Source organism: Grampus griseus, assembly GCF_964374135.1.
Source record: "Grampus griseus genome assembly, chromosome: 13".
Classification (NCBI taxonomy): Eukaryota; Metazoa; Chordata; class Mammalia; order Artiodactyla; family Delphinidae; genus Grampus; species Grampus griseus.
Genome location: NC_139007.1, coordinates 62377978 through 62393112, shown reverse-complemented (window position 1 = coordinate 62393112; position 15135 = coordinate 62377978). Strand labels below are relative to the sequence as shown.

Here is a 15135-nt window from a genome sequence, read left to right as displayed (position 1 = left end):
GAGCTTGTACTCTAGAGCCCACGGGTCACGACTACTGAGCCCATGTGGCACAACTACTGAAGCCTGCATGCTCTAGGGTCTGCGTGCCGCAATACTGAAGCCTGTGCGCCTAGAGCCGTGCTCTGCAACAAGAGAAGCCACTGCAAAGAGAAGCCCATGCACCGCAACAAAGTGCAGCCCCCGTTCACCACAACTGGAGAAAGCCCGGCCACAGCAACGAAGACCCAATGCAGCCAAATAATAATTATAAGCGTTAGTGAGGATGTGGAGAAAAGGGAACCTTTATACACTGTTGGTGGGAATGCAAATTGGTGTAGCCACTATGGAAAAAAATATTGGAGATTCCTCAGAAAATTAAAAATAGAACTACTATATGATCCAGTAATTACACTTCGACGTACTTATCTGAAGAAAGTGAAAACACTAATTCGACATTTGGCTGTCTCCAAGACCTGGGTGAGGAACTGCCATGTGTCACGGAGGCACATGTGTTGCCTCAGGCCACAGTCTGGGGATCATAGAGACGGGTTAATAGAAATATACGAGAAGGAAGATATCTATTTAGGGTCATTTTTTGGGTATTGCCATATTTCAATAGGTACGTTACAACTTTTTTAAACTGGGCTAGCAAACAGGTATAATTATTTTATTAAAAAATCATCTATAATAAATGTTTTTCTCAGAAAAAGAACTAGTACATTTAAAGCACATTGTATACACATTAAAGATAATGCCATTTCACCCCTCACTATTTCAATTTGTTCTCCTCTTAGATGCTGTTAAGTCATTTTCAAACAATTATTCTAATGTTAATGAGAATATTCTAATGTCTAATGAAAACATTTTAAACTCAGAATTGTCTTGAACTCCTAAAATAAAAAGAAACCCATGGGCTTCCCTGGTGGCGCAGTGGTTGAGAATCTGCCTGCCAATGCAGGGGACACGGGTTCGAGCCCTGGTCTGGGAAGATCCCACATGCCGCGGAGCAACTAGTCCCATGAGCCACAATTACTGAGCCTGCGCGTCTGGAGCCTGTGCTCCGCAACAAGAGAGGTCACGATAGTGAGAGGGCCGCGCACCGCGATGAGGAGTGGCCCCCACTTGCCACAACTAGAGAAAGCCCACACACAGAAACGAAGACCCAACACAGCAAAAATAAATAAATAAATTAAAAAAAAAAAAAGAAACCCATGTATTCACTTAAACTTAAGAATACAGTATTGAGAAATGTAATTTGCTTTTGTCTAACTTCTAAAATTTATCATAAATGCGTAACTTCTTAGTCATATTGTAGAATTTTCACGTATTACTTTGTTCCATTGATATGTTGTTTTCACATAGTCTGTATTATAAAGCATCTTATCACTCAACATAGTCCAGTGTTTCTGACCTGAGTTTACAATTTTCAAAACTGAAACTGCTTTTTTAAAAAACTTGAAGAATATTTAAAATCTAAAATATTGACTCTGAAGTTCTCAAGAGAAAAAAAGGGCGGAAATATGAACTTTAGTAATTAAAACAGTTGCCACTCTCCTCTACTTTGTTCTTCACGTAAAGCCTCTCTTCCAACGTGGGGTGTGGAGATGAGGGTGACAGTCCTGACAGGGAAATGACCTGCCCATCATCTCAAATGCTTAGCAGGACAGCTGAATCCAGGACCACACACTCTTGACTCCCACCAACCTCTGGGGACAATCCTTCCTCATTCCATTCTTCTCTTGTTACCCATTGGAAGAGGTCTACAATGTTAAGCACAATATTTTTGGGGAAGTTTCCTTTTCCTCTCAGACAAGTCAATCTCTCAAAAGGAGAGAGGTATGCCAAGTTTCTGGATACCTCTTCTTCCCTAGTATTTCAAATGCTCAAGTTTATACAGCAAAAAAGATCAGGTTTACTAAGTAAATGTACTTTGCCCTGCCCTAAAGGCAAGACTCTTGTTCATAAAAGCAACACATGCCACACGTAGAGCTATTTGTAAACTGTATGGGTAGAAAAAACATGCGGAGATTGATCCATTACCTGAGTAGGACTCTGAAGACTTAAATCTAAACCACAAGTAAATTCTGTATGATGTTCCACTGTTTCAAGAAGAGGGTCAGGTTTTGAAAAGTTCCAGAATCTGTGAACATAAAGAAAAAGAAATAATTTAAATATTAAAACTACAAAAAATTTTATCTAAGAAAAAATAGATATTTAACATAGCAGATTTCATCAAAACAGGTTCAATCAATACATAAATGCAGAGCCCCACTACTAATGTACATTTAAAAATCTAATAAGGAAAAAAATGTGCTCTTTTCTACTGTATATAAAAAGACAAAAACCAAATGGAATTATTACTCAATCTACCCTTGCAAAAGTTTATTATATTCCCATTAGCATACTCTGTAGGATGGAAGCTTAACACATTTAGTTTGTTTTTTTATATAGTACAAGGACATTTGAGATGAGAGACACTAGAGTTTTTTAGCAATTTCTAAAAGCATTCATGGCTATAAAATAAGGATATTGGATTACATGAACTCTAACATTTTGTGTCTTTAAATACTACTTCATTTCTCAACAACTGACATGAAAAGATTGCAGGTTTAATTTACATTTCAACAGCAATTCAAAGTCTTTAAAAAGAATCTGTTCTCTTATGAAAATCTCTGCAATTCTGAAACTACCTTTTTTCTGAGGCACGACCTTTCTTATAGAGTCCACGTCAATGTAATTTCTAGCATAAAGAAAAACTGAAATATGTTTTCCTGGGCCAGTATTAAGTATTCTATTTATCCTCTATAGACTGGGAGTGGTAATAGTTATCATAATATATCTCTGATTTCTACTGTACGGAGAAGAATTTGGCCCTATTTTCAATGCACAAAATAGTACTTTATGTCTAAAGCTTTATTTGCTCATCATCTTTATTATTTGACTCTAAACACACCACAAAAATGGCATATTCAGAATCATAGAGTCATATCCAATTCAGTTTCCCTAATGATCTACGACATGGAACACACTGAAGGTTTAGCAGATCTCTTTGAAAGAGAGTAAATACACAGAACCAACAGTCAGTCTGTTTAACCTGGTGGTATTATTTCCCTAATAAATACAGAGTCGGTCTCATTAAGTTTGAAAAGGATTGTTGCTATGGATAATCCACTGTTGGGTACCAGAGAGACAATGAATAAATAGCTCATTTATCAGATTACTGAAATCTACACAATATTTAAAGAGAGTGATTTTACTTTTGAAAATTTTCCTGTCCAAACAAATGAGGAAACAGGCTGCAGTCTCTCTCAGAAATCATAATAGTGGTCTCCACTGTCTATGCATATTTGTTCCTTTGGGTCTAGAGACAGAAATTGTACTGAAATCTAATGTTCCAGATTTTGAATAACCAAAAGTAAATATGTAATTGTGTAATTTCATTCCTGAAACATGGTTATTCACTGATTTGCATTATTTGAAACAATAATCAAATGATTTTGTATATACCCACTTTGTTCCAAAAAATATTCAAAATGGTTTTAAAATATGCATTTAATATGGCAAAAATATATAATTTAAATGAAAAGTAAGGATAGTAAAGTAAATTCAAACCTGCAATGAGACTGGTAAACAAAAATATATTCACGAAGTTGTATATACTTGACAGGGAGGACCTTGAGACGCTAAGCTTTCCATCAGCCAAAGAAGAAAGGGAGACACGATCAGGCCCTGAATTCATAGTGTCTACATCCAAATTGCTCTTGGAAATCTCAGAAGGGAATTCATCCTTGGGAGTTCACAGAGAAGAAACCCTATGCTTAGGTAATGAAGAGCATCCTCAACATCTCTTAAGGAAACACAGAGATGTTGTTTCATGGGCTGTTACTCATGAGTCAATGGCATCACCCCAAAGGGTAGTTTAGCAGTCCCTTCTATGGGAAAGTCAATTTAATCCAGGTATCAGCTCTCTGACTTCATTTGGGATTTAGATTTTATTTCAGTAGAATGGGTTACTCTTTAGACAAACCATAAAGATTGGTTTCTTTTAGAATTTTTTAGGGATAATAAAAAGCAACAAGGATTCATTTATACCCTCCTGACAAGTTCCTAGAAAACAGTTTTTATTGGTATTTTAAGCCAGTTAAAGGATAAGGCTACACTGAGGACAGGAGAGGTGGGCCTTATGAAAATTAGGTTACCTAATAAGGACACGTGTGAAACCATCCAACTTTAGCTTGAATAAGTGTCATAGGGAAAGTCACACATGCAGGAGGGCTGAAATTCTACTCAAAAAGTCAATTTGAATTTGTGCTAATACATAACTTGATGGGCAGTCACAGCCCCACCCAGTTCCACACCACAGATTCATACCACCCTAATTTTAACATAGGAAAAACTATCAAGTATTTATCTGCATTTTGCAAAAAAAACTCATCAAACAAAACGCATGCTAAAACTCTAAGGTTAGTATTTGGTGAAGGGAGGGCTAGTCTAGTGAATGCCATAAAAGTGCCATTGGTTATGATACCATTTCATAGCTCTGATAGAAACTATGTAATATACAAAGTGTACATTATGCTGCAAAAATGATGGGAGGTTCATTCCCAGCAGAATAGCTGACTAGGTGCCTAGACCAACACTCTTACTGAAAAAAACCAAAATCCTACATAATACAGAAAAACAAACACCACAAAAACTTCACAAAAGCATCAGTGAGGAACACTCAGGTAAAAACTATGGAAACACTGAAACCCAGAGGAGGACGTGGAACTGGAAACCAGCTTTTGCCTTAGAGGGTGTGTGAAATAGGTAGAACCTGAGCTTCAATTTTCTTAACCTCAAAGGGAGGAGCCAGGAAAACCAGAAAAAGCAATATTAATATGAATAATTTTCAGTAAATTAAAATGTCTTATCAAAAAATATCAAGTTGATTGCATAAGCTAAATACGCTGAGAAAACCAAAAGCTGAGCACTATGACTATAAACTATAACTTGTTTTTTCATCATAAATGGCCTTTTCAATAAATAACAAAAGAAATGTATGTCTTTCCTTCCTCATTCCCACCCTCCAAGGGCAACCACTGTTAACAGTTTGACATGTACACTGCCAGAATTTTTTTATCTATCTCCGTTCAAGTGCCAACAGGAAGGGGTGAACTGTAAGGAGGAGGCGAGCTTTTCTCCAGGTTTTCTCACGACTGCAATTAAGGGAGTGGGCAAGGTCTCTCCGTGCAATCTTCCCCCGGACTCCAGGGCCCCAAAAGTTCTATATATCCGAGAGCCTTCATGCACCTATCACACAAGTAAAATGGGCTCCTTTTAATATGGGAGAAGTCAGGCTACATATATCATTAAGTGGTCAAATAAGGCACATTACTTTTAAGTGAAATGTTTGTTTTGGTCCAGCACATATACTGCTTGGTGCCTTTTTGTCTCTTTGCTGATGAAATCACTGACTATTTAAGCTCTCTCATGGGAAGTAAATATACTGGACAGGCCTCCAATGATTAAAAATATTACAGAACTGTAGGGACATTTTTCATTTAAATTGGAGATGGAAAGAGAAAAATTCATCACAGTACAATGTCTTGGTTGAGTTCCTTTTTGCCTTCTGAATGCACAATTCTTGAACAAAGCAAGCATGTAGCACTGCGTCAAATAAAACACCAAAATTATTTCAAAAATTAAGCTGAAATTACTTTTTACTTGATTAAAATGTAATTTGAAATCTCTATACCAATGCTTTTGAAATTAAGCCTACAGGTGAATTCAACAGAGGGCTTAAAATATTTTTCAAAGTTCTTCCTTTTTCTTTCCTGTTTTCAACTTGAGTTAGTTATTAACTCTTTGTGAGTCTTTCCTAACTACAAGAAAAAGATGGGGAAATGTTTTGGCAACTTTTCAATGCCTTGCATGTACATTAATTTAAGTTAGTTATTAATTAGTAATCAGATAGTAGTTGTGAGGTTTTTGTTTTCACACTGCTCATAATTTAATTTTTTAGGGACCAGAAGGCATTTTAGGTCCTTTATTAGTAACTCATAGTCATCTAGTGCTTTTGAAATTTTAAGCAAATTGCACCATTGTAATTCCCTCTGTTTGCACTATTGGGGTCCAGCACTCTCTAGAGTGATGAGCAAAAATGTAACAACTTCTTTTCTCATTATTTAATTACTTATTCATTCAACAATTTATAAGCCCTAGAATGTGTGAGGTATAAGCACCAGAAGCAAGAGAGACCTGGCCTCAGCCCTTCCACAGCTCACAGTCCAGTGGGGTAGACTGACACTTTTTTTTTTAATCACAAAAACACAAATGTAATTGCAATTGACAAATGCCCCAAAAGACAATGCAGAGGGATGTAAGAATGAACTCCCAAGGAAGTGACACTGAGCTGAAATCTGAAGGTTGAGGAGTTAGCCAGGTGGAAAGCAGAGAAAGCAGCTTGGATTTAAGGCGGTAACAGTGAAGATTAAGAAAGGTTCCTGGATTGGAGATAAATTTAGGCAGAAGAATTAACAGGACAGAAGAAATCAAGAATGATTCCCATGTTTCTGTCTTCTATCATAATACTTACAATGCTTCCATGCATTTATTTATTTATAGATCTATTTTCCTCTAATGGGCACCAAGCTCCTTGAATTCAAGGACAGTACCCTATTTGTATCTCTTACATGTATAAAAGTATCTGTCTGACACATGGACACCAAAGAATATTTCATGAAAGGATGAATAAAAAAATTAAGTGAGGATATTAAGGACAAGATAGATAACTAAGGCCAACCTCACAAATAAGGTAACTTTTAAATCACCTTTTGATGTGGTTCCCAAATGATGGACCAAAAACTCCTTATACCAGACATTCAGTAAATACACATGCCCCAGCCTTGCTGAGGAATTTTTTCCTGGAAATTCCAGTTGACTGGGTCTGAAAGGAATCCAGAAAGCTTTTCACAGGAAATGTTGATGCTCAACCAGCTAGGTTTGGGAATCACCATCCAAAGCAGTACTTCTCAAACTTAAATTATTTCAAGATACAGATCTGATAAATTCCCATGAGAAACAGTAGTGATTTCAGGCAGAAGGTGAGGCCAATAGGGCAGTGGTTCTCAACCTTGACTATACTGGAATCAACCGAGAAACTTTAAAAAAATACTGACCTGTGAGCACTATTCCTAGAAATCCTGATTTAATTGGCCTGGGGTACTTTGGGAGGTGCAAACATTCTCCAGGTGATTGTAATGTGCAGCCCAGGTTGAGAGTCTGACCTCCGTGGGGCACATTACCCATTAACTGGGAATCACTGATCTAGACCAGTGGCTCTCAAACTTAAGTTTGCATTAGAGTCACCTGGAGGGCTTGTTAAAACCAGATTCAGAAGTTCTGGAGTGTGGCGTGAGAATCTGCTTCCGAAACAAGTTCCCAGGTGAAGCTGATATTGCTGGTCTTAAGCCCACACTTTGAGAATCACTGATCACTGGTGGTAACAAATTACTGGGAAGAATTTATTAATAACCTGTTAGTGTATTAACAGCTGTTAGTTCCAGCTTACCAATAATAAAGGACAAAGATGATCCAAAACTGACTCCTTCACTTTACCCAATCCATCCTCAGCAACAAAGACTGACACAGTTTACACAGTGCTTTCTCATTCTCTTGTACTGCTTTTGATCAGCACAAAAACTTTTCAAGGTAGATATACAGGGTATAATTATTCTCACTTCAGAGATGAGGAGAATATGGTCAAAGAAATTAAGCAAATCATGGTGACATAGCTAATTAACGGCAGCCCCAAGGCACGAGACACTAGTGGCTTCAAGTCCAGTATATTCTACTGAAAGATGCTCCCATTCCCTTTTTCTCTAGGCCTGGGCCATGCCAGGGAATCTGGCATATAGCTGGGAAGGATCTGGGACTCTTCAGGTGGTTTTGATTAACGTCCTGAAAATTCAAATGAACTGGACCAAGTCAGGCTTCCCCCAAACTCCTCAAACTCCATAGAAAATTTCATAAACCAAAGCCCACACCAAGACTCCATTAGCCTGCCAATTTACATTCAAAACCAATACCCCAAGGAATTCATGAATTAGAATAAATCTGCATTTCCCATGGCAAGAAGCATAGGAATTTTCCTTTCTCCCTTCTAATATTTTTGTATGTGCACTTACTGCATCCTCTCATCTACCTTGCTGTCCCTTCCTAACCTGGGTATCAGTTGAGAACTGATCAGCTCTTTTTGTAACCTCAGAGATTCCCATCCTTTTGAAGTCACAAGCCCCTGAGTAGAACACATGAAATCATGGCCTTATTATTTTATCATCTGTATCACTTTTGGAGGGGATTAAACAAATAGAAATTGTAGACTATCGAAACAATTTTTTAAAGAGGTAAACTTTCATTAATTAATTCAAAAATGCTTATTGAGTGCTAATGCTCATTTAAATGATTAGACTGGAGAGTTATTTGTGTTTTTTTTTCGTTTTTGGAACCGGTAATAACAAAAATAAAGTTTAAAACAGAAAAATATTAATTGCCTGCTAAATGAAGAATATATGATTACTTTTGAAGAATTACTTAACAATTTTCACAGATGACTTTTAGAACACTGAATTACAGATATCCGGAAACCATACCATATTTACAAACTTTCAGGGTTAAATATGATAAAATTCTAGACTTAAGCTTCTTTATCTAAAGGAATTAATAATAATATTTCAATTAAGATTTTAATTAGATCAGTATTTTAGATGGGCTGACTCTACTTCATCACAATAAACATTAAGCCCAGGAACCATACACCACAAGGCCTAGAGTACTTTGACAAATTAAAGAAAACCATTAAAGGAAGGCTCCTTCTGAAAGTATTTATGGCTGCGATCCACAGGGATGCAGATGACTTTCTGAAGAATGCCACACTTCAACAAGAGGAGATAAAGGAAAAAAGAAAAACTCACACTGGGTTTGTTTACTGCTTACTGGTACAAATTGAAGAACCATGAAATAATTTCGCAGTAAAGTTCCAAACAAATATCTGACTAAAAAAGAAACTAAAAAAGAAATGGTAAGAACGCTATCTACTCATGAAGTAGTTATCAGTATCTCAGGGATAAGAATAGTCTATGTACATCTCAACTGTACCTGGTGCCAACATGTGAGTACCTGGAGCAGAAGAGCATTTCACAGAAGTACAGACGATAACGTGATTAACACGATCAGATGAGGCTGCAGTGGAACCTCACTCCACACCTCAGTGCTGAAGAACATTAAACTCACAGCAGTCGCCTGCCTGTGCTCTGGTCATTGATTAGCTCTATAACCATGAAATACTTAGCGTCTTCACCTCAGCAGCTAAGCATTTGTGAATAAACCCACTCGGGTTTATCAGGCCGGGAAATGTCTGCACAGATTACAAGGATCTCCTTTGTTGAACAACTCTCTCCTCAGAGGAGGATGGATACAGTGAAGGGGGTGAGGGGAAGAAGACAGACATGAATAAGGGTGGGACAGAGAAAAACAGAGACAGAGCAGACCAAGTAATTCTGTTTCTTTTCCAGTGATTGGACATGAAAGCTTAAGGGAAAAAAAGAGGAATGATGAAGCAGGCATTTGGAGTAAAGCAGTTTCAGTAGTTTCCTTAGGTTCTGCTACACTCCTAGCCTTGGACTCTGAGGGATCCCATATTTTGAGAAATATTCCCCTTTTCTATTGAAGCTAGTTCAAGATGGTTACTGTTTTACACACACATGCGCGCACACACACACACACACGATCTAATAGTGAAGAAAGAAAAGGGACGATGCTGAATTTTGTTTAAGATGAAAACAGATTAATAATTGTTTTTTATTCTCCATATAGTTCATTCTATTAGGTCAAATCTCTAAGAATTCAGTTTTAGAACATTTAGTATTCCCACATTCTACACTGGGGTTTCAGGACAGCCCTCAAGGGTGAATTATTTATCCCTGAGTTCTCAGGGGACAGAGTAAATGACTAACAGCTGACAGGTAGTACCCCACTGATCTAAATAAAGAGACTGACTATGCATGCAAGTCACTAAGAGAGGAAAACACTGAGGTTCCCTGCTCTATAACTTTTTTCTTAAAAACCATAATTGCACAGATTAGAGTCCATTACTTCTACAAGGTTCATGACAAAGAGCAGTTCACCTCAGAGGCAATCACTTTCAATTCGTTTAGCTGTTTCTTCTGATATTTTAGTCCATATTTTCTAAATAATACACACACAGAATTCACTGATTATTTTCATTTTCAGATTTTATCTTCTGACTTCCTGCTATGGAAGATGAGGCAAAGCAACACTTACATTAGATGTTGTACAAATATATACAACAAAATCTACTCAGTTGCCTTTCGACACTGCACAACAGACTTTTAAAATTATAATGCAAATTAACTGACAAAATCCATAAAATTTCTGTTGGAACTAATCAGCACAATTCAGAGTTCAAAGCGGTGACTTCTACTGCATTAAGCTAAGGCTTAACATTCCTCACTCCTTTATTTATTTATTTATTTATTTATTTATTTATTTATTTTTACAGTTTCCCAGAGTGGTCTTTTTTAAACATCTTTATTGGAGTATAATTGCTTTACAATGTTGTGTTAGTTTCTGCTGTATAACAAAGTGAATCGGCTATATGTCTACATATATCCCCATATACCCTCCCCCCTGCGTCTCCCTCCCACCCTCCCTATCCCACCCCTCTAGGTGGTCACAAAGCACCAAGCTGCTCTCCCTGTGCCATGCAGCTGCTTCCTACTAGCTATCTATTTTACGTTTGATAGTGTATATATGTCGGTGCTACTCTCTCACTTCGTCCCAGCTTACCCTTCCCCCTCCCCGTGTCCTCAAGTCCATTCTCTACAACTGCATCTTTATTCCTATCTTGCCCCTAGGTTCTTCAGAACCATTTTTTTTTTTAGATTCCATATATGTGTGTTAGCATACGGTATTTGTTTTTCTCTTTCTGACTTACTTCACTCTGTATGACAGACTCTAGGTCCATCCACCTCACTACAAATAACTCCGTTTCATTTCTTTTTATGGCTGAGCAATATTCCATTGTATATATGTGCCACATCTTCTTTATCCATTCATCTGTCGATGGACACTTTGGTTGCTTCCATGTCCTGGCTATTGTAAATAGTGCCGCAATGAATATTGTGGTACATGACTCTTTTTGAATCATGGTTTTCTCAGGGTATATGCCCAGTAGTGGGACTGCTGGGTCATATGGTAGTTCTGTTTTCAATTTTTTAAGGAACCTCCATACTGTTCTCCATAGTGGCTATATCAATTTACATTCCCACTAACAGTGCAAGAGGGTTCCCTTTTCTCCACATCCTCTCCAGCATTTATTGTTTGTAGATTCTTTGATGATGGCCATTCTGACCAGCGTCCTCACTCCTTTTAGATCTATTTCTTCATGTGCTTGCATTAGGTTTTGAATTAGACATGGATTTGATGTGATTCTTAAAGAAAAATGTTAGTACTAAATAATTCTGAAAAACGTTCTGCAGTTATCAATCAAGGTATTTAAAATCCAAAGTCTTACACATTTTTTCTAATTAGTGTGTATTGTTTCATTTTATAGGAAATTATTTTCATTTTTCACCTGGCATTTAACTAGCAAAGTTAAGTTTCACTTCATCAAAAGATATTTCCAGTATGAGAATAATTACCTTAAGAATTTTCTAATTTAAACAAGTCAAATGGAAAAAATCTTTGGGGACATATCAATGAACTTGAGAGTTACTGGTTCATACCTACAAATATCTTAAGCATTACGAATATAAAGCTTAAAGAGATTTAACAGTAAAGTGCATATTACAATTGACTGTAGAAAAAAATAAAACATCTTTCTGTAACTTTAGTTAACAATCAGGATACCAATAAAAGATTCCAAGTTTTGTTTAACAGTAAAAATTTTGCAATCTAGCCATTACTGAGTTAAATACAAGAGAACAGCAAGTTTTCTCCTTGAAAAATATCATTTTCTTATCTCAATAGGACTTTCTGTTTTAAATTTGGTTTTATTAATTACTACTTCAAACATAAAGTGAAAACCTCATTTAAATACAATCTTTTGCAAGCTTTTAAGATCAGAGTGACCAAAGGATATCATATATTTTCATATAATTTAAATTCACTTATATTTATAAACAATTATTTAGTGCATCCATGCCCCGGATGCCAGGGACAAAACAAGGAAACAGGTAAGTCCTACCCTGTAATCAGGCAACATGCTTTATTAACATAAAATATATTTGGTACTAAAATATCCTTGCAAGAATTAAACAAAGGTGCGAATGCAAATATTCACACTATTAAAAAGGAAACCAAAGACAACTACATTAAGATGCTTTCTTAATATCAGTGATGAAGTTTAGTGAACCTTTGCTACAAAGCAAAAAATGTGATAGAGTTACAAAGACATTTGTATCTAAGATGTCTGAAAGGTATGGAACATTAAACAACTCTTGGATCATTTTAAGAATACAGTCGTAGTTCCTACAAATATTAACAGTTAGTATCATACCATTAGCCACACAATTTCTTGTGGTTTGAAGAACAAATGTAGAGGAATTAAAAGCAACTGTCTTAAAAGATGAAGTAAAATGATCATTTGAAGCCTGCACAGGAGCTCACATTCAGCCACACTTCTTATCTATTTACTTTAACTGACCTTTTTTTGTGAGTAAGGGGGACTAGGTAAAGTTGAAATGAAAGGTTTGTGAGACAGAGTACATATTCAGCTATACTATCTGTTTACTTTGGCTGACCTTTTTTTATGGGGAAGGGGAAGAAAAAGAAGTATCTGCTAGTGGAAATCTCTGTGCTAATAATCATAAGGATCAAAAAAAGCCCATCATGCACACCAAAGTAAAGACACTTACTGTATAAAGGCAAGTCCCACGAGAGTAAATGTGACAAAGATAAAAGGTATTTCTGTGTCTGCTGCTTTGTTAGGCTTCTAAATTCACCCCAATCCACCTAAAGGCCATTTTCACACTTATGCAACATAATAAAGCTATTTATCTTATTTTACAATTAAACATTATAATTAAATATCACATTTAATAATTAACTTAAAGGTATTGATAGTAAGAAACATTTTCAGCATCTTATTTTACATGAGCAAATACAGCTTATTTTTCTCTCAAATGTTTTTATTTTGAATTACCAACCCACAGAAAAATCCAAAGAATAATATACTGAACATCCATATACCCTTCATCTAGATTTACCAGTTGTTAAAATTTTGCCACATTTGCTTTATCTTTCTCTCTCTACACATACGTATATAAAATACTATCTGCTGAGCTATCTAAAAATAAACTACAGACATGACTTGAGTCTTTTAGTGATTCTGCTTGTTTTCAGCAATTTCGATCAGAAACATAAGAGCCCTAGGCTTACAAGATGTTTTCAGGTATCAAGTAACATAAAAAGACCGGAAATAGAAGATCTAGGTTCAAGTTGGCTCTATGTGACATCAGCCAGTCTTTCTCTCTCTCTGAGTCAACTGTCTTCTGGATAAAATGAGCACACACCCCACAGCAGTGTTGTGTGAAAATATAAGTTAGACCCAGATAACCAAAACTAAGAAGTTAAATGTAAGAACAGATATTGATGTGGAAGGATTTTCGGCATAATAAAGACTCATCTTCTCTTGGCCCTATCGCATTCAGTGTTCCGAATGCCTGAAATCCAATCCAATCGGGGCACTTCTGACACTGGAGGAAGGGGAGCCAATTCCTAACTGTAGGGACTGTCATTGCCATTGCAGGACCTTATGCCTGGTCCCTGCCCACCAAATGCCAGTACTGTCTTCCACCATTGCCACAAAATCAAATATGTCCCCACTAAGAATTACTGAAGGTGTAACTTAAAGTGTAAGTGTAACTAGGAAAACATACACGTTAAGTCTTAAGCCCTTTTACCTCCATATAAATAAATGGGTAAGAATGTTCTTCTAGAAGCCCATGGAGACAATGTGAAAGTTCTAGAAATCTAAGATGCACTGAAGGGAAAAAACATTCTGCCAAGGGGGCAGAAAGCCCCTGAAAGGAGAGGAGATAGAGAATGCTTAAGTAAAGTTTACGTGGTGTATACCTTTCCTTTCTAGACATTTTTCAATGAAAATGTAGATACATGCACATATAATTACAGAAGTTTTAAAAAAATCAATAATTATTAAGATAGCAAGCATCTAGGGCCAGTCCCAGCAGAGTGCTGGAGACAGCTCATACTGGCTTGTGAGAGCTGGATGCGCACATCTCTTCCCGACCCCATGCTTACTGACATCATATCACACAGGTAGCTTGATACTGCCCTGGTTGGGGTATTGACACCACTGAACTCCTATCTCAAACACTACACATCAGGCTCCCCCCACCCACCTAAAGAGCTAGTTGCTAAATATCTATCAGCACACCACTGGTCAGCCCTCACTGTGTTTCATGTTGAATAATAAATTGTTAGTAAACTCAAATGGTGTCATTATCAGGTCTACACACAAGAGAAGCATTGATAAAATACTCTTACCTTGTATTTATATTTTTAGAACTCAGAGCTAGAACTATGAATGTAAAAGCTATGTATTGGAGAACATGTTGACAAAAAGTTTCACACTGTCACTAAGAAACTGAACTCCAAGGAGGCAGGGGCCAACAAAAGGCCAGGTTGAGGCTGCCTGTTTTGTTGTCGTAAAATAAAAATTATCTTACCCTTGAAGACTAGAGCTGAAATGGGCCTCAACCCCACAGAGATGCTCTTCTGTCACCATCCATTCTGGCGATAATAATAATGACTATAGTAGCAAACACTTATATAGCATTTATTATGTGCCAGAATTTGTGTATATTAACTCACCTAATCCTCACAGTAATCTTAATGCAGTAGGTACTATCGCTATCTCCATTTTACAGATGAGGACACTGAGCCACACAGTTTTAAAATAACTTGTTCAAGCTTATACAGAGAGTTAAAGGCAGTCTGGCTTCATAGTCTGTGGCCCTAACTCCTGTGTTACCCGGGAATGTGCCAACCCACAGTTAGTCCCTTCAACATGTATCTTTCACTACCCCACATCTATTTTTGTGACTACATATCTCCCACTACGCCAACACAACT

General features: G+C 36.9%; 1 protein-coding gene across 1 annotated transcript in view; it reads right to left on the bottom strand.

Annotated features, from left to right (window-relative positions):
- PEX7 (peroxisomal biogenesis factor 7) overlaps positions 1 to 15135 on the bottom strand; it is an 86924-nt gene that overhangs the window by 23683 nt on the left and 48106 nt on the right. The window contains exon 9 of the mRNA XM_082668897.1: positions 2020 to 2119. Coding sequence (XP_082525023.1) covers positions 2020 to 2119 — 100 coding nt within the window. The remainder of the gene's footprint in view (positions 1 to 2019; positions 2120 to 15135) is intronic.